This window comes from Mauremys mutica, chromosome 4 (assembly GCF_020497125.1).
Source record: "Mauremys mutica isolate MM-2020 ecotype Southern chromosome 4, ASM2049712v1, whole genome shotgun sequence".
Taxonomy (NCBI): domain Eukaryota; kingdom Metazoa; phylum Chordata; order Testudines; family Geoemydidae; genus Mauremys; species Mauremys mutica.
In genome coordinates, this window is record NC_059075.1 from 29092455 (window position 1) to 29116984 (window position 24530).

At 44.0% G+C, this 24530-nt stretch overlaps 2 protein-coding genes across 5 annotated transcripts in view; one reads left to right on the top strand and one right to left on the bottom strand.

Moving 5' to 3' along the window:
- The window catches only part of FAM181A (family with sequence similarity 181 member A), a 227070-nt gene that overhangs the window by 149465 nt on the left and 53075 nt on the right, over nucleotides 1–24530 (bottom strand). The window lies entirely within an intron of this gene.
- Nucleotides 1–24530, top strand: part of PRIMA1 (proline rich membrane anchor 1) — an 84906-nt gene that overhangs the window by 38581 nt on the left and 21795 nt on the right. For all 3 annotated transcript variants that reach the window (XM_045014788.1, XM_045014786.1, XM_045014787.1), the window contains one exon: nucleotides 11500–11629. In XM_045014788.1, the coding sequence (XP_044870723.1) occupies nucleotides 11500–11629 (130 nt within the window). The remainder of the gene's footprint in view (nucleotides 1–11499; nucleotides 11630–24530) is intronic.

Below are 24530 nucleotides of genomic sequence, written 5' to 3' on the forward strand. Positions count from 1 at the left end.
CCCTGGACCCTTCATCCCTGACCATTTAAACTTCCCCAGACTTCAGATCTGAATGTTATGGCTCTGTCTTATCTTTAGTCCAAACACCCCTGTGGAGTAGGTGAATGCGGGGCGGGGGAAGGCATGAGGAGCCTGAGCTAAATCTAAGGACACGAACTCCCTCCCCAAATTTTAGGTTGGGAAAGGGGGTTCTGAATTCAAACCAGGATTCCACTTTCACAGTTGTCCCCTTTCACTATCATGAGATGAACCAACTCCCCTCCCCCTCCCAGAACAGTCTCGAATTTCAGTGTTCAAAATCCACCTTTCTGTACATCACTTCTCCTAACATCCCTGTGATTTGACACAGGGCCATAGATTCTGACACGTCAGGATCTGTCAATCATATTTAACACTCCCTCAGTTATCACATTCATCAGTTATCTGACCTTCAGTCCATCACATTAAGACAATCCCTGATGTAAGGTACTGTTTATCCCACTTCACAGACGGGATACCAAGAAACAGACAGATTATTTGAATTGACCAAGGCTATTTGACAATACGACAGTAAAACCAACAAGGGATTTCAAACTCCTGCTCTATATTGGCAATGGGGAAATACATATCCTCCATCCTACACCAGGTCCCTTTCAGTTCCAACCTGCCTAAGAAAACATTCCAGTTCCTTAGAGGCAAATGAAAGTGCCTTTTAAACAAAATATACACAGTATAATTCAAAGCATATTAATTCAAAGCATATGGCCAAACCTGGCCATCCTTATTCAGACAATAGAAGTTCTGCAGGCATAAAGACCGCATGATTCAGCCCATAGTGAATGTACACTGCTAAAAACATGCACATTTTCCTTAGAGATGACTATTCTAGCACGCTTGACTTTTCTGTAAGAGCAAAATAAAAGCAAGAGTAAAACAACAATCAGTTGTGATTTATACTAAAAGCGTTCTTCCTCTTTAAGGCATGGAGTCATTTTTGTTGTAAAGAGGTGAGAGAGGCTACATTCGTCCTTTATACATCATGTCAGTGCACAACTGCCAGTTGTTTGGGTCTGATTCTGTAAAAAGACCCATTTGCACGCACCTATAGTCCTGAGAACATCTCATGGGACTCTGTGTGGGAATGATGTTAGTGCATGTGGATCTGTTTTCAGGATCAGACCCATCTTGTGTTTTATTGGGATAGCTGTGTCCTCAGAACATGAGCAATAGAACTGACAGGCAGAGAATAAGCAGTGTTCTGATTCAGTGACTTCCTCCATTAGCCTTGCGTATGAGTAGACTGATGACAGTTGTGCAGTGCTGGAATGTAGTACAGCTTCAAAGTCATATACTCCTCTGCATCACACTCACATGGAACATAGTATTCCTTCCCTCCTTAAAGTTTGATTACATTACATTCACATTTAGTGCACATTCCCACACTCAAACATAATTAGCTTACAGTCAGTGTTGTAACAGTGAATACAGTATAACCTTCATGCAAAACAAATAACAGGAGCATTAGAATTACAAAACCTAAGCATTATAAAGTAATAGTAATGACCAGTTAGGGTAATTTTTATAAATATTCCGTTAGCCTCACAACTACCTGCATTCCATTAGGGACAGTATTAGCATGTGACAATTTAGCTTATACACAATGACTTTAACTCTGACCCAGAAGACATATCTAGAAACTGTTTCAATGCTGTGGCAGGATGTTCTGCTCCTAGCAGTTTAGCAAGGATTTGAGGAGGTCATAAATCAACTCTGAGATTTGTTAAGTGAAAATTGAAACTTCATTGTGATTCTGTGGAAATTTCCTTTCCAAAGACAACCTTCAGCTTCTAATAATCATTGAAGAGTTTGAGACTGACCATTCACACTAACATTCTGTAGCTGGGTTAGTCTTCCATGGTGTGTTAATTTTTGGTGGGAGCCAAATGAATACAAATACTCACCGGCTGCGAGTATAAAATTAGAACTGGAGCTGAGACTTGGAACATTTCCTTGCAGTGTTCTACAAAAAGAGTTGCAAGGATAATTTGGTCAAGCAAAGAACTTGTGTGTGCTTTTTCTGACAGTGAACTATTTTGCGCAGTTCCTTTGATCTAATTGTACTTATTTTTATAAGCTTGTTTTCATAAGGCCAGATCCCATTACACCAGTGTTAAATCTGAGGTAATACCACTGAGTCAGTGTGTTTACTTTGGATTTATGCTGCTGTAACTGAGAACAGAACTTGGCCCATGAAGAATAAACCTAATAATACTTTGTATTTCATATATTCATAGATTTTAAACCCATAAGGGATCATTGTTATTGTGACAGGTTGGATCACAGACACCCCCTTGGGAGCTGCCAACTGATGTGCCAAGACTATCTCTACTCCTGTCTTCCCTGCCAGCTCAGGACTTCAGCACCCTGTCTTGCTGAGCCAGACACTCCCGTCAGCTTCAGCACAGACCCAGGGTCTGAATTACTTGCCCCAAAGCGGCAGGTTACCTGAAAGCAGCTAACAGAAGTGTGCTTGTCTTTAGCACTCAGATGCCCAACTCCCAATGGGGTCTAAACTCAGATAAATCAGTTTTACCCTGTATAAAGCTTATGCAGGGTAAACTCATAAATTGTCTGCCCTCTATAACACTGATAGAGAGAGATGCACAGTTGTTTGCTCCCCCAGGTGTTAATACACACTCTGAGTTAATTAATAAGTAAAAAGTGATTTTATTAAATACAGAAAGTAGGACTTAAGTGGTTCCAAGTAGTAACAGATAGAACAAAGTAAGTCACCAAGCAAAATAAAATAAAAAGCGTAAATCTATGTCTAATCAAACTGAATACAGATAATCTCACCCTCAGAGATGCTTCAGTAAGTTTTTTCCTCAGACTGGACACCTTCCAGGCCTGGGCACAATTCTTCCAGGCCTGGGCTCTTGTTCCAGCTCAGGTGGTAGCTAGGGGATTCTTCATGATGGCTCCTCTCTCTCCCCTTTCTTCTGTTCCACCCCTTTATATATCTTTTGCATAAGGAGGGAACCCTTTGTACCTCTGGGTTTCCACCCCCCCTTACTGGAAAAGCACCAGGTTAAAGATGGATTCCAGTTCAGGTGACATGATCACATGTCACTGCAAGACTTCATTGCCCACTTTCTAGCACACACATATACAGGAAGACTCACAGGTAAAACACAGCCATCTGCAGACAATGGTCCTGGTTAATGAGAGTCATCAAGATTCCAAACCGCCATTAATGGCCCACACTTTGCATAATTACAATAGGCCCTCAGAGTTATATTTCATATTTCTAGTTTCAGATACAAGAGTGGTACATTTATACAAATAGGATGATTACACTCAGTAGATTATAAGCTTTGTAATGATACCTTACAAGAGAGCTTTTGCATGAAGCATATCTCAGTTACATTATATTCACTTATTATTACATTTTTATAAAACCATATAGACTGCACAACGTCACAGTTATCTAGTGCAGAGGTGGGCAAACTATGGCCCAGGTACCGCATCCGGCCCTTCAGATGTTTAAATCCGGCCCTTCAGCTCCCGCCAGGAAGCAGGGTCTGGGATTGGCCCTGCTCCAGCTGGGGAGCAGGATTGGGGTCTTGCCCCACTCCACACGTTTCCCGGAAGCAGCGGCACGTCCCATCCTCTGGCTCCTACATGTAGGGGCAGCTAGGGGGCTCTGCATGCTTACCCCCACCCCAAGTGCTGCCCTTGCAGCTCCCATTGGCTGGGAACCGCAGCCAATGGTAGGTGCAGGGGCAGTGCCTGCGGACAGGGCAGCGCGCAGAGCTGCCTGGCTGTGCCTCTGCATAGGAGCCAGAGGGGGGACATGCCACTGTTTCTGGGAGCTGCTTGAGGTAAGCGCCACCTGGAGCCTGTCCACTCCCTCCTTCCATGCCCCAACCCCCTGCCCAAGCCCTGATCCCCCTCCCACCCTGCAAACTCCTTGGTCCCAGCCCAGAGCACCCTCCTGCACCCCCAACCCCTCATCCACAGCCCTACCCCAGAGCCCACACCCCCAGCTGGAGCCCTCCCGCCCTCCCTCACCCCAACTCCCAAATTCATGAACATTCATGGCCTGCCATACAATTTCCATACCCAGATGTGGTCCTCAGGCCAAAACGTTTGCCCACCCTTGATCTAGTGTGGCCACAGGACTTCATTGAATTAAGTCTTGCTTCAAGTCTAATAGCTATAGTTGAACTAAAGCATATCTTTTAGAAAGACACCCAATCTTGGTCTAAAAATTTCCAGTGATGGAGAAGCCATGGCAAGTTGTTCCAATGGTTAAATACCCTCATTGGTAAACATTTGTGTCTTATTTCTAGTCTGAGTTTGTCTAGCTTCAGCTTCCACCCATTTGATCTTATTATACCTTCATCTGCTAGACTGGACAAGTCCTCTTAAAAATGTCTTGTTCCAATGTAGGTACTTATAGACTGTGATCAAATCACTCCTTAACCTTCTCTTTGCTAAGCTAAATAGATGGAATTCCTTGAATCTCTCCCTATAAGGCATGTTTTATAATCCTTTAATAATTCTTATGGCTCTTCTCTGAACCCTCTCTAAGTTTTCAATATCTTTCTTGAATTGTGGACATCACAACTGGACATAGAATTCCAGTAGCCATTACATCCGTGCCAGATACAGAGGTAATAGAACCTCCCTACCTCTACTCGATATTCCTGTTTATCCATCTAGGGATCGTGTTAACCCTTTTAGCCACAGCTTTGCACTGGGAACTCATGTTCAGATGATTATCCATCATGACCCCCAAGTCAAGAGTCAGTGTTTCCCAAGGTAGAGCCTGCCATCCTGTAAGTATGATTTACATTATTTGTTCCTAGATATGTGACTTTACAATTGACATTTTTACAATTGTATTGAAACACATCTTGTTTGCCTGTCCTCTCCCTCTGCCCACCCCCACCGAAGCCCAGAGGCCTCCCTCCCTCACCAGTTCCTCCCCCCCAATCCTGGACTGCCCAAGCACCTCCAGCCTCCGAGCGCTGGGTGGGCGGCGCATGCCCCTTCCCCCACAACCTGAGTGCCAGGCGGGCAGCATGCAATACCCCCCCCCGACCCCACCCCAGAGCGCTGGTCGGGCATTTTCCATCCTATGATTTGTAGTTTGAATGACAAAGGCAGTTGTCATTCACAGCTGATGATCTGACCCATAGATGATGGGTCTGGTTCCTCTTTCGCACCAGTATGACTCCGATGACTAATTCACACTGTTGGGACTATGAGGAGAATTGGGTCCAATGTGCAGAGTGACTGAATACAACTTGGGAGAGTATCACAAGTCTCTTGACTTACTTTGCATTGGTGAATGACAGGACCTACAACAATGTGTGTTTTAGCTAATTCTGGATAATAGTAATGAGCCACTTTATATAATTGAAAGTGATCCTCTGTCCACTCAAGAATCAAAGATACTGTGGAGATTTTGATTGTTATATTAATTAGAGATGAGCCTGAGCCACAAAGTCCAGATCCAGATTGAGATCCAAACTTTCAGGTCTTTGGACCTGAGCTTTTGGGACCAGCAAAGTTAGGATCCTGATTCTGATTTAATGTAAAATGACATGAGAGGAGAATCAGGCCCATAAATTCCCCTGTAGTTAATGGAGTTCCATCAGCATGAGACCAATATGGGTACATCTACACAGCGAGTGTCAAGCCATGGCAGCCAGTCACAGAGTCCAGGTGAACAGGCTTGGGCTCATGGGAGCACAAGCTGCTGCACTAAAGATAGCTGTGTAGGTGCTGCAGCTCAGGCTGGAGCTCACCTTGGCTTCAGTGCCTGAGCTCCAGCCAGAGCCTCAACATCTATGCAGCTATTTTTAGCGTGGTAGCAGAAGCCCAGGTCTGTCGACCCGGGCTCCGAGACGCATTGCCACAGGCTGCAGCTCACTGTGTAGCCGTGCCCTCTGAGATCCTACTCAGGCACCTTTCTCACAGTTTTAGGGTGTTTGGCTCCAAGTTTTTGTTCAGACGACCTCTAATATTTGGCCAGATTCAGCTCCCAGTCAGAGCAGTGTAAATGTGAAGAGACTGTACTGAGTCCCATGAAGTCTTTTCACATATGCACCAGTGTGAGAACAGCATTTGGCTCACTGATTCTTTTAATGACAAAATAAACCATCCAAGTTGGTTCAAATAATAGATATCGCTGATTTTTATGATTAATTTGAAAGTGCTGGTAGGAATTAGGTAGCAATCATTTGAATTAATCTTATACCTTACTGGTTTCTAAACTAACTGTAATGGCTCAGAAAAAATGTCCTTTGCTCAATGAAGACCTTTGCTCAGTGTGCAAAATAAACTCAAACAAAAACCTCAAACACATAAGGAATGAGATGCAGAATAATAGTGAAAACAGTACAGTGTAATTACATGAATAATAAGCACGCCCTCATTTGGAATGCTGCATTCAGTTCTGTTCACCCCATCTCAAAAAGGATATAGCAGAAAGAGCAGAGGCCATTCAGAAATGGACAATGAGAATGATTAGAGACATGGAAAAAAACTCTCTCATGAAGAGACACTGTAAAGATTGGGACTGCTTCCTTAGGAAGGAGACAAATAAGAAGGTAACATGGTTAAGAGATACAAAATAATGAATGTTCCTTCTAATTTTTTACATCCATGTGCAGAATTAATTTTGTTATGTGCACCAATATGGAGGTGATGTGTGTGGGGAGTGGGGGGCCAAGGGTTTGGGAGTGTGGGAGGGGGTTCAGGGCTGGGGCAGAGAGTTGAGGTGTGGGGGGGTGAGGGCTCTGGCTGGGGGTGCAGACTCTGGGGTGGGGCTGGGAATGAGGGGCTTGGGCTGCAGGCTGCCCCAGGGCTGCGACAGGGAAAGAGAACCGCCCCCCCAGCCTTCTTTCGCCACAGCAGTCCGGGGACGAGGAAGAGGTGCCTCTCCCAGGCTGCAGCAGCTCCGGGCTGGGGCTGAGAGAAAGGCAGTCTCCATGTCCGCACGGCCTTTGATAGCCTGGAGGAAACTTAGATGAGAAGGTAGATCAGGAATTTCTATTCAGCCTTCCTCATAATAAGAGAAGGGGATGAGACTTTCAATGAAATTGAAAGGTGGCAAATTCAAAAGTGATGAAATACTTTTTCACACAACAACATTCAGTTCGCCCGGGACAGTTAGCCTGAGGAAAGATGAGTAGGATGCTAGTTTTGGACTCTGGAGACCTGGATTCACTTCCCTTCTCCACCAGAGACTTTGTGTGATCTTGGGTAAGTTACTTGGGGATAAGAGTACTGCTCTACCTTACAAGGTTGTAGTGAGGATTAATATATTAAAGATTGTGAGATGCTTAGATGCTACAGTAGTCATATAAATACCTAATCTAGATAGACAATATCATTGAGGCCAAGAGCTTAGCAGAAAAGGATTGGACATTTCTAAGGAGAACCAGAATTGTAATAGTAAGGATTGAAAAAATAAAATCCAAAGAATTTTGGAAGGGATATAAGCTTTCATGCCTCATGGCATAAATTGACCTCTAACTAACAGAGACAAAAAGAAGCTTTCTTTTGCGGATGTCCTGCAGGGTTTCTTGCACGTTCCTCTGAATCATCTGGGGCTGGCCACTGTCAGAGAAAGGGAATCAGACTAGATGAGAGGTGGGCAAACTACTGCCCGCAGGCCACATCCAGCCCATGGGACTGTCCTGCCTGGTCCTTGAGCTCCCGGCCAGGGAGGCTAGCCCCCGGCACCTCCCCTGCTGTCCCCCCTCCCCTGCAGCCATGCCACCATGCAGGCAGTGCTCTGGGCCGCAGAGCAGCGCACTCCAGCAGCGTGTCTGACTCCAGCTGGGCAGCATGGCTGCCAGACATGCTGCTCTGAGAGGCATGGTAAGGGGGCCAGGGGGATTGGCTAAGGGGCAGGGGGTCCCAGAGGACAGTCAGGGAATAGGGAGCAGGGGGAGGTTGGATGGGGCGGAGGGTCGAGGGATGGTCAGGGGACAGGGAACAGGGGGGTTGTATAAGTATGGGAGTCCCCGGGGGCCTGTCAGGGGCAGGAGTGTGGATAGGGGTCAGGAGACGGGGAACAGAGGGGATTGGATAGGCATGGGGTCCTGGGGGGGCCTGTCAGAGAGTGGGGGTGTGGATAGGGGTTGAGGCAGTCAGGGGACTGGGAGCAGGGGGGTTGGATAGGGGGTGAGGTCCCAGGGGGTGGCTAGGGGTGGGGGTCCCAGGAGGGGGCGGTTAGGGGACAAGGAGCAGGGCGAGTTGGATGGGTCAGGGGGTCTGAGGGAGGCAGTCAGGGGGCGGGAAGTGGGAGGGGGCAGATAGGGGGCAGGGCCAGGCTATTTGGGGAGGCACAGCCTTCCCTACCCAGCCCTCCATACAGTTTGGAACCCCAATGTGGCCCTTGGGCCAAAAAGTTTGCCCACCCCAGACTAGATGAACCGATGGTCTTCTCCATTATGGCAGTTCCTATGGTTCTTATCATCAATAAATATATGAAGATGATGATTCACTCAGTGTTGGCAGTAATATTCACTATCTCATTTCATCTTCTGTATTTTTCCATATTAAAAAATAATACTATAGTGGAACCACCGAAATGTGTGGTGGATGGGCACTTGGCCAAGCCTTGTTGCCACATTTTCATATTGCTGGATCCCCTCTCCCTATTATTTGTTACCCTCACTCATCATGTCACGTCTAAAAGCCAAATCCTGACCCCCTTTTTCATGTTGTGTAGCATTGACTGAGTTCTGTGGGACTACTCACATCTGCAAGTACTGCATAGTGGTGATAGAATGGGGCCCTTAGATTGTAAGCTCCTTCAGGCTGAGACCTTGCGATGTCTTCTTTGAAATGCCCAGTCCACTTTGGGGTGTGATAAAATAATAAATAATATTAAAAATAGTTTACAAATATTTGAAGTTGACTCCTGCCCCATCTCATGACACAACTCTCATGTTCACTGCTTAGTGAGAACTAGTTCCATAGAATTTATAGTAATAAAATAGAAATTCAACTGCTGAGGACATGAGTTGAAAGATGCATGATATAGTAGACTCAGTGCAGGGCTGGGAGCTGGGAACCCTAGGCTCCTCAAGTTACTTAAACTGAGGAGAAAACTCTGAGTTTTGTCTTCTGTTAAACAGAGTTGATATTTACCTATCTCACAGTTAATATCTGTGAAGTATTTTGAAGATGAAAGTGCTATGCATTAATATTAATGGAGAACTGTCGTCTGTGGTAAGGGTAGCACTTCCTCAATGGCACCAGTTGATGAACTGACCAGTAGAGTTACCAGCCGGCCAGAGGTGAAAGTACGCCGGTATGGGCCAGTACGGCGTACCAGTAAGAGCCGGTAGGCCATGCTGGACTGGACCAGCTTCCCCAGGTTGGTGCTTTAAAGGGCTGCTCGAGCCCTGCTGCCTACCCGGGGGCTCAGGCAGCGGGGCTCAGGTGGCGCTTTAAAGGGCTGGTAGCTCCAGGGGTAATTTAAAGGCCCCAGGACTCCCAGCTGCAGCCGGAGCCCCGGGGCCTTTAAAACTGGATTTAAAGGCCCCACCTCTTCTGGTTAAGGCCCCACCTCTTCCAGTTGAGGCCACGCCCCCGCTCAGGACTTTGACTTACTGGTAAGTCCTTTAAGTCACTTTCATTCCTGCAGCCGGCTGACTTTATCATTTTGATTTCTTTGTTACATCTAGTGTCTTTCTTATGAATCTCTGTGCAGCCCTCTTAGGATGAATGTGCCCTACAGATCATGTCATTGCAAAAAATCTGATCACAACAGTTTTGAGGGAAGGGTTTGATTCACATTTGTAAAATGTCAGTGACTGATATAATATTAGGCTCAGAGAGTGAAATGCACCAGATAAAATCAGCATGTTCAAAAGACATTAAGAAGTGTCTGGTGCTACGTTTTGTTGAGTTGTTTATTTAACTGAACAATGGAAACCTAGATGTTCCCATTGACTGATGCATTGCTAGTATTTATTTATGGAGACATGAATTATAATGTTGGTTAGATCACAAGTGCAATGAGTTCAATGATCTCTTCCTAGTCCCAGCTGTATTGGCACAGAGGATGTCATAGCTTCCAAAGCCAGAAAGGACAACTGTGATCATCTTGTCTGACCTCCTGTATAGCACAGGCCATAGAACTTCCCCAAAATAATTTCTAAAGCAGATTATTAGAAAAATATCCAATCCTGATTTCATAATTTGCTGCCCTATAGACAGTTGGAAGGATTACACTTTTATCAGTAGATGTTGGTAAACACAGATTTCACCATATCACCAACCGTTGGAAAAATATTTCCATCGATAATTGAAATTTTCAGATCAGAAAAATAAGGAAAAGGCTATTTGGGAATTTAGAGTTTGTTTTAAGGATATTTACTTGCAATTTTGACATATGATGTTGACAATTTGTGTTTTAATGACCACAATGCTTTGACTTTTTGAATCTCAACGTCTACTATAATTAAACAGTTATTGTCTAACATGCCCATATTTTCCCACAACCGTGAACAACTGAAATTGATAAAAATCAGAAACAATGATTAAAACCCACAATTTTGTGCCATTGTGAAAATTTACATTGATAAAAATTGAAAAAAAAAATGCTTAAAAATAAACATTGATGCCTGTCAAAATCAATTTAAAAAAAAACAACAAATTCTGCCAAGCCTACCTATAGACCTTCAGCATGTTTCTATCCTCTCAAGCCACAAGGGAAACAAATGTGCTGCAGAGGTTTATCTCTGAGTTAAATGTCTCCCATGATTACTTCTGGTCCAGTTTACTCCTTGTTGTGGGCAGTGCCTATGGGCACAATCTAGCCCTTAGAAATAAATACACTTTTCTTCTTTTAATTTATATTTTCATAAGCACTGCATAAATTAATGGATATTAATTAAATGCATTAAAAAAGTGACAGTACGGTAGAAAAAAGTTTGAGTAAAGTCCTGTAAAAGCTATTAGTAACTGTAATACAATTCCTGCGTTCTTTTAAATTAATTCACCATCCTCCATCCAAGGTTAATATGATAGCAGCTCCATCCCTGATTGTAGGTACTGCTACTTCTCCCAGATAAACCTTTCCTAATTTTGTTTAAAAGCCTGAACTTATCAGCATGATGTTTCTCTGTAAAACTAAAACTGATCCTGCCGTAGATGGGCAATCACCAAGAGAAAAGACATTGCTCTCTGGCAGCAGAGCTGTACCTTTCTCTTTGTATCTGAATGCAATGTGGTGGATGATGGAGCAACACAAAGAACCGTGGCCAGCACTTGATGACTTGCTGCGTCACGTGGTTCTCAAGCAATATCCATCCAGTACTCAGCAAGTAGGGTTTACTGCTCAGAAAACTGGTCCCAGATGTGAAATAACCTCTTTGTACATGTCTCAGGCCCTGGCGCAGTTCTATATTCAGGCTGAATGAAGCCTATCTGATTATAAACTACTTATCGGGGGGGATTCATGTATGTTTTTCACATTATCTTTTACAGCTCCCAAGTCTACCTTTTGCCCCACTGAAGAGACCTGGTGGCCAGGCCTGGTTATAATCATTGCGGTATGCTGCGCCACACTAGTGTTCCTTTTTGTAGTTGTCATCATTTGCTACAAAGCCATAAAAAGGTAAGACTGGGGGCACCCTGATTGTGCCTAGGGCAGATCAAGTCCTCAAAGTGCTTTTAGATATCTGGCTGCCATCTTGCGTCCTGGTTTTCTTTCCCTAATGCAGCCTGTGACATCACTGCAGTTAATAGCCTGTCTGTGTTTTCATTATAAAGCCAGTTTTTATAACCTGACTCTCTTCCTATGTAAAGGATGAATTTCAAAGCACAAATATTCAGTCCTGATGATGATTAAAATCTGTGAAATTCAGATTCGAATGGGTATTTCCTCCATAGTTTGGGTGCTGGGATATGTATCTAGGTTTTGGTCTGGCCCAGCATAGAAGTAGGAGCCAGCTGTCATGTTCAGGTCTGGATCCAAGTCCAAGATTTTCCCCAGAATTCAAAGGTGTTCAGATTTGAGGTTACTGTCCACCACTAATAATAATAACAATCGCTTAGACAGATACAGTACCCTGCAACCCAAACCCTAAGACACTTCATTTGGGGCTCTTAAACTATCCCTAATTCAGGGCTCCAAATTGTCACCCTGAGACCCAAATGCATAACTGGGTGTCCTCATTTAATTCCATGTACACACTGTGTGTAGCAATCACTTCAGTTGCTACTAGTACAACCTGTAGCTGCCACTGGTACAGGCTAGATCTAGTTGGAAAACAAAAAAACCACCCCCTGACCACCCAAAAAAAAAATCACTTTTGTCTCATTTTCCAAGGAAAATGTGGAGTTTTTGGTGAAAAAATCAAAAGTTGAAAAAATTTGGCCAAAACCTTCTGGTTTAAAACCAAAAATTTAGATTCAGAAATGCTTTCATGGTGCCTCCCGCTCCTGCTTTCCTCTATGGGCTAGACTCCCAGGCTGGATTATGTTTCCCATGGTAAACCACAGTCTTCCCTCTTACTGAGCTATCACGGTGCCTCAGTGGAGTCACTGGCCATGGACATATGATCTGGCCAGGAGACCCAGCCCATAGAGAAGAATGGGAGCATGAAGCATTACGGCAGCATTTCTGAATGGGAATTTTGGGGGGCTTCTTGGCTGAAAACTGAAAAAGACATTTTTATACTTTTTGACAAAAGTAGAAGTTTGCTGCAGAAAAAAGATACTTTTGTAAGATATTTCATTTAGTCAGAAACCCGATGTTTCATCAAAAACAGATGGAAAATCATCCCAGATACAGACATCTCAATGTTGGAACATTGTACATGTTTTAAGAGCATCCACAAAACCTATCCAGCGGATCAAGACAAGAAATGAAGAATAATGTAACCACTTGCAGCCAAAGGGAGGATGAGGATTCAGAGGGCAGAATGAAATGTTCTGTAGCTAACTTACTTTATTAGTGAGTAGACAGAAATCAACTTTTCTTTTTATAGTTTAGCCAAAACCTGTATTTTTATCAATTTCAAGGACTTCTAAAACTTCCAGCTTAAATAGCTGAACTGTTTTAAAATGAAAATTTGCGGAGGACTGGATGGCTAATGGAATTGATAATTGGTAAAAAGTTCTCCATGGTTCTAACCCAACCTCAATAGACTGAAAACTATTAGTCTCTCATGACTGTTCAGTGGCTTCATGTGAAAGAGTTCAGAGCTGCTGCGTGCCTCCAGAAAGTCAGTGGAAAGCCTATGGCGCATCTTGTTGCAGGGAAGAACAATATAGCTACCAGATAAAGACAACCTAAGCTGGAAGAACTGACAGGCATTTTCACTTCTCTGAGCCAAATGCTAGTTTAGCTGCTGAGTCTTATGCTGATGATTACATTATTGACAAACACTAAGCTGAGAGCTGCTCAAAGGGGGGATGAATGTCTATAAAAGAGAATCTCATTAACTGAAATTGGGTATTTTTCAGAGTAACTAGAGCATTTGTCCTCTGCAATGAATCCTTTCAGTAAAGTTATGTTGAATGGATGCCCTAGAGCTGTTGGCAATATTCCCCAAGAGTTGTTGCCTTGATCCTTTTTGAGGAATATTTATTAGTAAGCCCTAGGAAATGAGACAAAATATGACCTGAAGAGCTCTGTGGAGCTCAAAAGCTTGTCCCTTCCACCAACAGAAGCTGGTCCAGTAAAAGATATTACTTTCAACATGGAGAATCATCTGTTATGATTAAACAGCTTGTTTTTTGGAAAGTCTGAGAAATCCCCAACTGTATTCCCTGTTCCTGTTTCCATTACTCTCATCTGTCCAGATAGGAGAAACAATATTTTGGGATAAGCAAAAGGAAGTTAAGGGAATGAACCTAGGTGGCCCTCCGAGGCAGGTTACATTCTAATATGTTCTCTGTTCCTAGCAGTGTCTTTTCAGTCCGTAGTGACACTTTGTACATGTGTTTTGTCTTGGTCTGTGTATTATGAAAAGCATGCTACTTGCCTTTCGAAAGCTGCTAGTCCCTCCAAGCCTCCCTCCCCACTCTGTATCATTATTCATCTTCCGTTACTCTTCACTTGGCACCTTCTTTAACATCACACCCTATACCTGGAACTGAAGCCCACTTCTTGTGCACCAACCAATCTCATTCCCATACACACCTGTCTTCATGAAGCCTTCCAACACTGGCGCAGCCTGCTTCCTTTCTCATTTGACCTATGGAGCCTATATTTCTGTGGCTAAATTAGATTGTGAATTCACTGAGGCATGAACCTCCTTTCTTCAGATAGAGGCACAGAAATCAGAACCACTCCAGTTCCAATCCTTGCTCTGACACTGACTTTCTCTGTAGGCTTGAATGAGCGACAAGAGGCTACTGGTGCCCTAGTCTCTCTGAGTTGAACGGGAGTAGCTGTGGAGTGGATGCACTGCAGCCAGGCACACCGGGAGAAGTTACCCTATGAGTTTCTAAGCAGTGCATGTTGGTGTGACTGCTACATGAGCGCTCTCCACTCCATGCCTGGCTGGTACAGAGGACACCATGGTTATGGCCCTCCCTCCTCATGCCAGTTCAGGCAGTTAGAGCCTGTACTGGCACTAAGAGAGAGCATAGCCTTTGTTCCCGTCACAGTGTAGCTGATCCCCCTACAGTCAAGTTGGAAAAAGCAGAGGCTCCTTGTACTGTTTCTCCTTGTGTACCTGAGATGGTATTAGGAACAATCTGGCCCTTAACAGCTCAGTTTCCTCATCTGTAGACAGGGCCAGCTTTAGGACGTGCTGGGCCCAACTTGAAAGAGCTGCCGCCGAAATGCCGCCGAAGACAGTGAGCGGCCACTGAAGATAGCAGCGGCAATTCAACGGCAGCTCAATCGGTTGCCGCTGTTTCCGGCGGCACTTCGGCAGAAGGTGTGGGGCCCCTCTTCCAGACGCTGTGGGGCCCGATTCCTGGGAATCGGGGGAATCACCCTAAAGCCAACCTTGTCTGTAGAACAGGCATAAGAAAATTTACCTACTTCCCAGGGGTGTCATGGGGATGCATTACCTGATGCTTATTAATGTATTTGAAGGGTACAAGTGTCAAGTATTATTATAATGTCATATGTTCTTTAAAATCTTGCACATGCTTATGGCACTCTAGCATTCCTAGATTGTTAGTTCTTTGGCAGAGGGGTCATGTTTGTAAAACACCAGGAAGAGTAGAATCTTGGTCCTGATTGGGGCGTCTGGGCATTACAGCTATATTAATATGGGGGTTGGCTACACTTGCAGATGTAGAGCGCTGGGAGTTAAACCAGCCTTCGGAGACCGCAGCAGGGAAAACACCGCCATGTGTTTACACTGTCAGTTGCAAGCGTGGCCACATTAGCAGCTCTTGCAACGCCACAAAGATCAGTGCATTGTGGTAGCTATCCCAGTGTGCAAGTGGCTGCAGCGTGCTTTTCAAATGAGGGGGTGGAGTGTGACTGGGAATGTGTTGTGTGTATGTGGGGGGAGAGTGTGTCAGCATGCTGTCTTGTAAGTTTAGACAGCAGCAGACCCCCTCTCCCCCCCCGCATCTCTCTCTCACATACACTCACAGCATTCCACAATAATGGTTTGCTTTGTCCCGGAGCAGATAAGCATGCCGCCTGTCAGAAACAGAGCTTTGAAAGGGGATATCCGCATGCCTGCAACCAAGTTCAAAACAATGACCAGAGTGGCCACTTGACTTCAGGGGATTATGGGATGTTTCCAGAATCCAATCACAGCGCAGTAATGCAACACATTGTCCACACTGACACCCGGGCATTTCAGCCGGGCACAGCAAGCTTTATGCTTCTCGTGGAGGTGGATTACCAGCTCTCCAGCTGCAGAGTCCAGGTGCTCTATGTGCCTTGCCAGTGTGGACACCTCAGAAGTTAGGACACCCGGGGCTGATTTAATGTGCTCTAACTTGCAAGTGTAGCCAAGCCCATGGACCATTGCTGCTATTATACACTAATAAGTCTTGCCATTGTAACACCAACAGACCCCGGTTGTCGGCGGGCGGGATCAAGCCTCGACCTCTGGAGCTTAATGCATTAGCCTCTACAGCATGAGCTAAAAGCCAATTGGCTGTTAGCTAAGGCTGTAGAGCAGACTCATTTAACTCTCATTCTTTCTAAGTGGTCTGGGTGCCACTAGATGGGACAGAACACCACGCCCAGGAGGTGCGTGGGTTACACTATCACCATACATACCTTGTTTTGTGCAATTAGCACAAAATTAAAAAATTCTAGCTAACCCATCAGTTACAGGCAAAAAAGAGAAAAGTCTACATAAAAAACATCACAGCAATGTAACCTCTGATTCCTTAAAAGAAAAGCCTATGTGGCATGAGATCAGTCACCACAGTGCAGCCCACTATGAATAAAAAATACAGATATATATTTCCCTCAAAGTGTGAATAAGGGAAAAGTCAGTAGCAGACCCACTAGCATCGCTGTGCCAGTGGACATTGTTCCAAGTAATCTTACTGCAAGAACCTTCTGGAAACGTGGGCTCACGTTTGGTTGGGCCCACAAGTGAAGTGAGTTGTACAGCCTTCACCATCAATGGTTGCTATGTCATGTTTGTCTGTACCATGCAGTTTGACATGGTTAGCAGTATTGGTGCTAAGAGGAAGCTGAGCAATGAAATAACAGGAGTCAGATGGGTCTCAGGTGCAGTAAGAGTTAAAAGTTACATGCAGGAAAGCTTGGACAGAGATTTATTTGCACAGCGCTTGGTTCGACTGTATTAGTCCCTCACTTTCATAAGAATCAAATTTAAAGCAGAAAAAAAGAAGAAAAATCCTGTTGTATTGAGACTTAAATCTCATTTGGTGGTTTCAAAGGGCCAGATTCAATCAAACTCAGTCTGGTGTCTGCCTGTTTCTGTGAGGAGAAGCGGGGGAGTGACCATTCTCAATGCAACAGTAACTCAACAACATTTTTACTGAATCTGGCTCAAAACTGTCTCTCTTGCTTTTGTTTTATTTTTAATGCTGGAAGTTCATGAGAGTATCAGCTTTAACTTTACAATTCACAACATACAATACAATGTATTAGTGCCAGGGCCGGCTCTACAGTTTTCGTCGCCCCAAGCAGCGCACCGAATTGACGCCGCGGACGGTGGGGGCAGTCCGTGTGCCCTTAGGGCGGCAGGCACGTTTCCTCGGCGGCAGCAATTCGGCGGCGGCTTCTATGTTTAGCTGAAGCCGCCGCAGACAGCTAAACATAGAAGCTGCTGCCGAATTGCCGCCGCCGCAGAAACGCGCCTGCCACCCTAAGGGCACAGGGACTGCCCCCGCCGTCCATGGTGGCAATTCGATGTGCTGCTTGGGGGCAAAACAACAGGGACTGCTACCCCTTGCCGCCCCAAGCACCAGCTTGGAATGCTGGTGCCTGGAGCCGGCCCTGATCAATGCTTTTCATGTGAAAAATTATTGCCAGAGTCAAATCTGCATGTGGCTCTCTCTTGGCTTCCATTAAAATCAGTGGACTTGCACCAGTGTAAACTTGATGTAAGGAAGATTGTAATCAGTTCCTCTGTTTTCATTTCTAATAGCACAGGGTATCAATCAGCTTTAATGCTTAGAACACCAGTGAGATGTGCCAGACAAATTATATGCTTAAAAAGACATGCTAGATCAATTATATGCTTAGAAGGACATATATGCGACAGATTTCCAAAGGGGCCTCAAAAATTGTGAGTGCAGATTGGATTTCTTGTACATAGTTTTTCACAGCCTAGTTGTGCACCTGAGAAATGTATATTTGTGCATGCAAATAGTATTTGTGCATGCATATTGTGATGTTCAACACCCAATGATTGGCTATCAGTACCCTATCTGTATATGCACGAATTCTTGGCATGCACTGAGCACCAGGAGAGCTCACACACTGATGTGTCATGCTTGTAATGAGGTTATATATTTTGTGGCAGCACCCTCATATTTTAGACAGAAAGGACACCTCAGGAATGTAAAGTTGCTATTTAGTTTCTTTTTATTTTCTTGCTGACAGAGTGGTAGATACTTTCTTTCATGAAAGATATTTATCATCTGACATTATTCAATGTCATCTGAAAATTATTTAAGAACTGGCCAAATTTAAGGACTGGCCCTTACATACCAAGAGCAGCCATAACCTGTAACATCTTTCATTCAGGAATTTCTAAGAAATGTACAGAACACTAGTTTGAACTCAGAACAATACATGTAGTAGATGTTGTTCTATGCGTTTTGCTGATGGGGAAACTGAGGCACAGAGCATTTAAGAGACTAGCTAGTCACACAGCCAGTAATTATTGGTGATGTATTATAACAGCTATACCAGCATATCTGAGAAAATGAACAGTTCAAATTCAAAAACATTTGTAGTTATTTTTCTAGTATGTCTCTGTAAAGTCTTGTCACTCCTGCCCTTTCCCTTGAATGGGTGCGGGTGCATCCTGTTTAGTAAATGCAGATGAGTCAAGAAAAATCAGTAAATAGCTTAGGATGCAGGGAGAGGGAGAATGGACATTTGACCCTCCTGGAGTTACTCAAATTGCTGGTTGAACTCAAGATAATTCAATGTGAGCTTGTTGTCTAAGCAGTGCTATGTGGCCCACATCCTCAGCTGGTGTAAATCAATGTAATTTCAATGAACTCAGTGGAGCTATGCCCATTGAAATCATCTGAGGCTCTTGTTGTCTCTTAAACTCATTTCTACGTTCCCTTACAATGTAAGCACTTAGATCATAGTACAACAGTAAGATTGGGGGGAGGGGCAAAGAGGGGAAATAGACAAGTAAGGAGGATGAGATGAGGGAAGGAGGGAGGGTGATGCATTACATAATCCTATTTCTGTAACTCACTAGTATGTCATCATCTTACTAAAAGAGGACTAAGATATTTATATAAAAGTAAAAAAAAATACTCCTGACTTCTTATGTAAAGTTAAGAGACAGCAGCTATCTCCTGAGACGTGATGGGAATAGCCAGCCTGAGCATCCCAAGTCTCTGTGCCATCGGATGCTCCAGGTATTGGACTTCCTAGAAGATTATTTCAGATTATTTTTCTGTGTGTGAAAAGTCTGCATTAAAAATCTATAGCACATCCTCACTCTCTGAGATGACCTTTCAGCAGCCCATTTTGTCCAAGGAAGTGACTTCTCAGGTCTGCTGGATTTGTGGTAGGATGAATAACTCTGTTCTCAATTGTATATCAAAGGGTTTGCGGACAAAAAATACTCTTGCTAAATCAGCAGGAAAAAGCAGGCCCATATTGGTTAACAATTTCACATAACAGATGTTTTGCTCATTCTTGTAGCTTAGCAAAGTTACAACAGTTACATATACGCTCCATAGCACAGGGGAAAGATACCCTAAATACTTACATATGCATTTCCTTAAATAACTGGCACATTCACCTTCAAATCATATTCTAATAGAACAAAACACTATGTTGAAATAAAGTGACTGGTCATATTTAAACTGACAAACAAGAAAATTTATAAATTAGGTATTCCAGAGGGTCTAATATCCAACATATGACATTAAATACCTTACATGCTGCAGTACCCAGGCACTGGGTGGCTTCAGGATGTACTAAATAATCAAGGGAACCTTGAACTGCCTTTCTACATTTAGCTAAATGAACCAGTGGTACTCACAGGAAAAGCACTGCTTGTTATGGGTTGGACTGAGTAAATGACATAGACTAGGGGCAAGACGTATTCTCTTGGTAGAGGCAGAATGTATGCTAAAATGCAATGGAAAAAATATGTATCATCTATTAGAATAGCTTTTAGTAGGTTGATGAGAGAGTTAAAATTAATCAACAATGTGGCCAATGCAGGAATATCATTAGTCAAGGTTTGGAAGAAGCTCAAGCTAACTCATCTAGCTAGAAGACTGGGACATAGGATTGTGATGATGGACATTGTGTAAGCAGAAGACAAACCCTTTATGAAAGCAGCTTCAATGTACACTGCCACCCAGAACCCCATTTCCAGGACCCAAAACCAGATCCCTCCAACATGGAAGGGAGCAGGGGCGGCTCCAGGCACCAGCACGCCAAGCGCGTGCCTGGGACGGCAAGCCACGGGGTGCGCTCTGCCGGTCGCCACGAGGGCGGCAGGCAGGCTGCCTTCAGCGGCATGCCTGCGGAGGATCCGCTGGTCCCGCGGCTTCGGTGGACCTCCTGAAGGCAAGCCACCAAATCCGCGGGACCAGGGACCTCCCGCAGGCAAGCCGCCGAAGGCAACTTGCCTGCCGTGCTTGGGGCGGCAAAATACCTAGAGCCGCCCCTGCAAGGGAGTCAGTCCATAGAAAATGCAGTTCCTCAAGGAGTAGTACTTTGACTCGGAGATGAATTTGGAAGGAAAAGGAAGTGGAAAAGGAATTTGGAAGGATTTCGAAGTGGCCAGAAAATCAAAAAAACAGTAAGTCCTAGAAAACATATTATAGCCTGAGTACCTCAAGTTTTTCCACACAAAGTTCATCTATAATTTTATGGTCATCATAAATGGATTGGCTGAGTGCTCTGCCATCTTTAATCACAGCACGAAGGCCAATGAATGTGTTGCTTGGCTTGTATTTCTAAGCACAGTACTATGGATTTAGTCTCCTCTTGCACCTGGTAGTGAGGTTTGTGGTGGACCCACTGATCACATACTAAATATTCTGAACAACTAGTCTTACTCTCGGCATGAAACTTCATGCAGTGTCATTTTTACCTGTGAAGAAATGTGAGAAAGACAAGGTAATTTTGGTAATATCTTTTATCGGACCAACTTCTACTGGCGGAAGGGACAAGCTTTCAAGCTACTCAGAGCTCTTCCCCAGGTCACCTGTTGTTGTGTTATTTCATTTTGACCAAAATTTACTGAACCTGAACTTAACCAAATTGAATTAAAATTGAGTATTGTCTAAAAAGAAAATTATCCTTACTTCCAGCAATCCATGAAATTTGGCTATTAACACACGTCGGACCCACATCTTTGCTAACCCAACCTACGTTTATCATATTTCATGTGTAGACACATTCATTCCACTGTGAATAAGAATGTTGTTGTCTTAATGTAAATTAAGGCGGAATCCAACCCTTAATTTACATAAAAGCTGTGTGTGAAGGGGACTGGATATCTCAGGGCATTGGGTAATGGTATAAATACCTTTTAGCTCTAAATTGTTAGTTCAAATCCAGACTATGGGCTCTACTGTGCAATGACTTTCATGGGATTACTTGTGAGAGTGTGTTGCATAACCAAGCCCTAAAGGCGTAATCCAAATCCCACTGGACTCAATGAGACCCATTCCATTGACTTCAATGGCACAATGGGGTCTTAGTCTGCACGTACTGAAAGTTGGTGCCATCTGATGGCTGTTTAATAGTCAATGTGACATGAGTTTGGTGGTCCTGGTACATAAGTGACTGTCTCATCAAAAATCACTGCTACCACTTGTTAGCAGTTTCATTGGACAGATTAAGGATTGAATGGTGTCAAGTATCAGAGGGGTAGCCGTGTTAGTCTGGTTCTGTAAAAGCAGCAAAGAATCCTGTGGCACCTTATAGACTAACAGACGTTTTGCAGCATGAGCTTTCGTGGGTGAATACCCACTTCTTCGGATGCAAGCAGACCTTGCATCCGAAGAAGTGGGTATTCACCCACGAAAGCTCATGCTGCAAAACGTCTGTTAGTCTATAAGGTGCCACAGGATTCTTTGCTGCTTTTACAGGATTGAATGGCCATAGCAAATGAAAAAGGGTAGAGTTTGAAGCACATCAGCAGTCCTGTGTGGGGAAGTTGGCTCTGCTGCTGCCTGCACAGTATCTGTTCTGTGAATCAGCACTGGACTCTGTCCTCCAGGACTGTCAGTCTGGAATTTGTATAAACACTTCATTTGTGCATAGCTATTTGGGGAGGGGGGAGCGGGAAGAAGTAGGCTACATCTTCTATTTGTCTCCTTTAAGATTACACAAACTTACACAAACATGTGGTTAAGGACAAAGAGTGCTGCCATAAAAAGGAAAATGTCACTTTTTTTCCCCATAACCCACTTCCCAATTTGCACCTGTGTAGTTAAGTGGAGACTCAGGATCATAGTAATGTTTTGAGGTTAATAGGGAGTGTTGCCAACTCTCATAATTTTACCTGGGGACCACAAATGGTGTTTTTCTTAAAGCCCCAGCTCCTGGAATCATGTTAATACATGGGAATAGTGGCTTTCTTTCTTTTTTTAAAGTAAGTTTGTAGCGCTCATGATTGTGGAGAAAACCTTGAAATCATGACATGAGTGTACCCTAAAGACTCCAAAATCAGAAGGCAAATAAGACCCCAATATGTTATTTTTGTAATAATCTCATTTTTAAGCCAATCTCAGGTGGTTTGGGGGCCCGATGATTTTTGAACACTTGGGGTTGAGAGTACTGGCACAGCTGAGTGCCTGAGATACACTCAGCACAGTTTGTAGGAAGAGCCAAGATGGCATTTAACCTGATCTTTCCCTGATCCTGGGTTCAGTCCAGTCCCTGGTATGATTACAGCAATCTCAGAGCTACTCTTCATTACAGGCAGGATCCTGCTCCAGCAGTCAATGATCACTGAGATACCCTAGCCATACTTCTTTTTTCCAGGAATACTCCTTGACATGGGAAAAGCATGACACAGAATAATGACTTTGGTTCTCCACCACCCAGGGATTCCCTTTACACAAAGGAATCTTGAGAGAGCCACTTAAGCTGGTTTAATAGCTGGGTTTTTTGCCACTGAAGAGGTACAGAACATCTGGAATGGAGCCACTGGGGCCTGATTTCTCAACAGCCTGAGCAACTGCAGCTCCCACTGGTTTCAGCTGAAGATGGGGATGCTTAGAACGTCTGAAAATCAGGACCACACTGTAGAATACCATGGTCCTGAATTTTCTCTCAGTAATGCTGCTTTTACATCTGTGCAGGTCTGTTGACTACAGTGAGGTCCTGTGCATTTTACAAGCCTGAATACAGTCATATTTGCAAGGACACTAGGATCCTCTTAATTTACACATATCCCAGTTTAAACCAAAATGTGCTGATAAAGAGCCCAATGGCATTGTTTAGGGACAATCCTAGGAATGGGTGGTATGGAGCCACACTACCCCAAGGGGAACACAGCCTCTGCCGGCCTACTGTTACAGCCCTTTACAGGATCAACTTTCTATACTCCCCCCTATGCTGCTGACTGGTTATACTGGCCAGTGCATAAGGTGTGTGAAGCCAGAGTGTCACCTCATGCCCACTGTTCCTTTGGGAGCACCAAGAGAAAAGGAGCCCATGTGATCCTCAAAGCACAAAGGCTGCAATTCTGCCTGGCCATTATATGGGTGTGAAATTATGATGATTTGGAACCCACAACCACCATCAAATTGTACAGTAGCTACCTATGTAGCCACATGATCTTATTTTTGTTACCACATCTTCCTTCCCCTCTACAGTATGTACTCCTAACTATTTTACAGTGTTACTGTATTGCTAACAGCTGATAGTTCTCTCCTCAGGAGCGATCCTACTGTATTGGCAGAATTATGGGTGGAGGGAGCTTGAGTGTGTTATTTGCCATGATTCTCCATACACTTATATCAGTTTTACACTAGTATCACTCCATTGTGCTACATATATTTATTCCCGATTTACATTGGTATATGCCACTGGAGAATCAACTCCATTTTGTCTGGCTCTGAAGAGCAAAGTATTAAATGCCCATGTCAAAAAGCATTTGTGGACCTTCACTGTCCTTATAATATCACACAACAGCCACACTTCACGCTAAATCCCTGTGATGGAGTAAAGTGCTAACAAAAGGAGTAAAGACTCTGGAACCAACTACGTGTTAGCCAGAAAAAAGGCAAGAATGGAAAAAAAAGGTCATTTCCCATTCTGGGCCTTTGCAATAAACTAATCACGTGAAGTGGCTCAGATAGGGAAATTATGGAGTTCCTCTCTTTGATGTCTGCTTTTTGAGGCAGAGGTATGAAGGATGGCCATTTTCTTAGGAAACAATAACAGAAAGCTAAGCTCAGCTTGCTGTTCATTAGCTGTGACATGAAGAACCCTGCGCCCCTCCCCACTTGTATTTGTTCTAACAGAATCATGATTGAGTGCAGCCAAATTCTTCCACACACATTGTCTACTATGCTTGTCTATAAACATGTTAAGTGGGTTTAGTGCTGTTGAAAAATGCAGGTCTGGAATCCCTGAAAGACTGAAGCTCTCTCCAACCACAGAAAGAGCCCAGCAGATTATAAATTCTTTGGGGCCACTGCTGTTTTTGTTGTGTGTTAGTACCCTGCTTAGCACACTGGAGCACCTAGGTGCTACACTATACAAATAAGCAATCAATAATAATAATAAAGGGCATTGGAACTGCAGGGTTCACCACACTACCCCCTGCCAAAGTGTTTTATTCCTGATCTGAACGAACCAACTCTGTATGTGAGATGGAAGCAAAACCTCCGTGTTTATTCAGTCCTCTGCCTTTCTGCTTAGGCTGTCAGGAAGGGTCTAA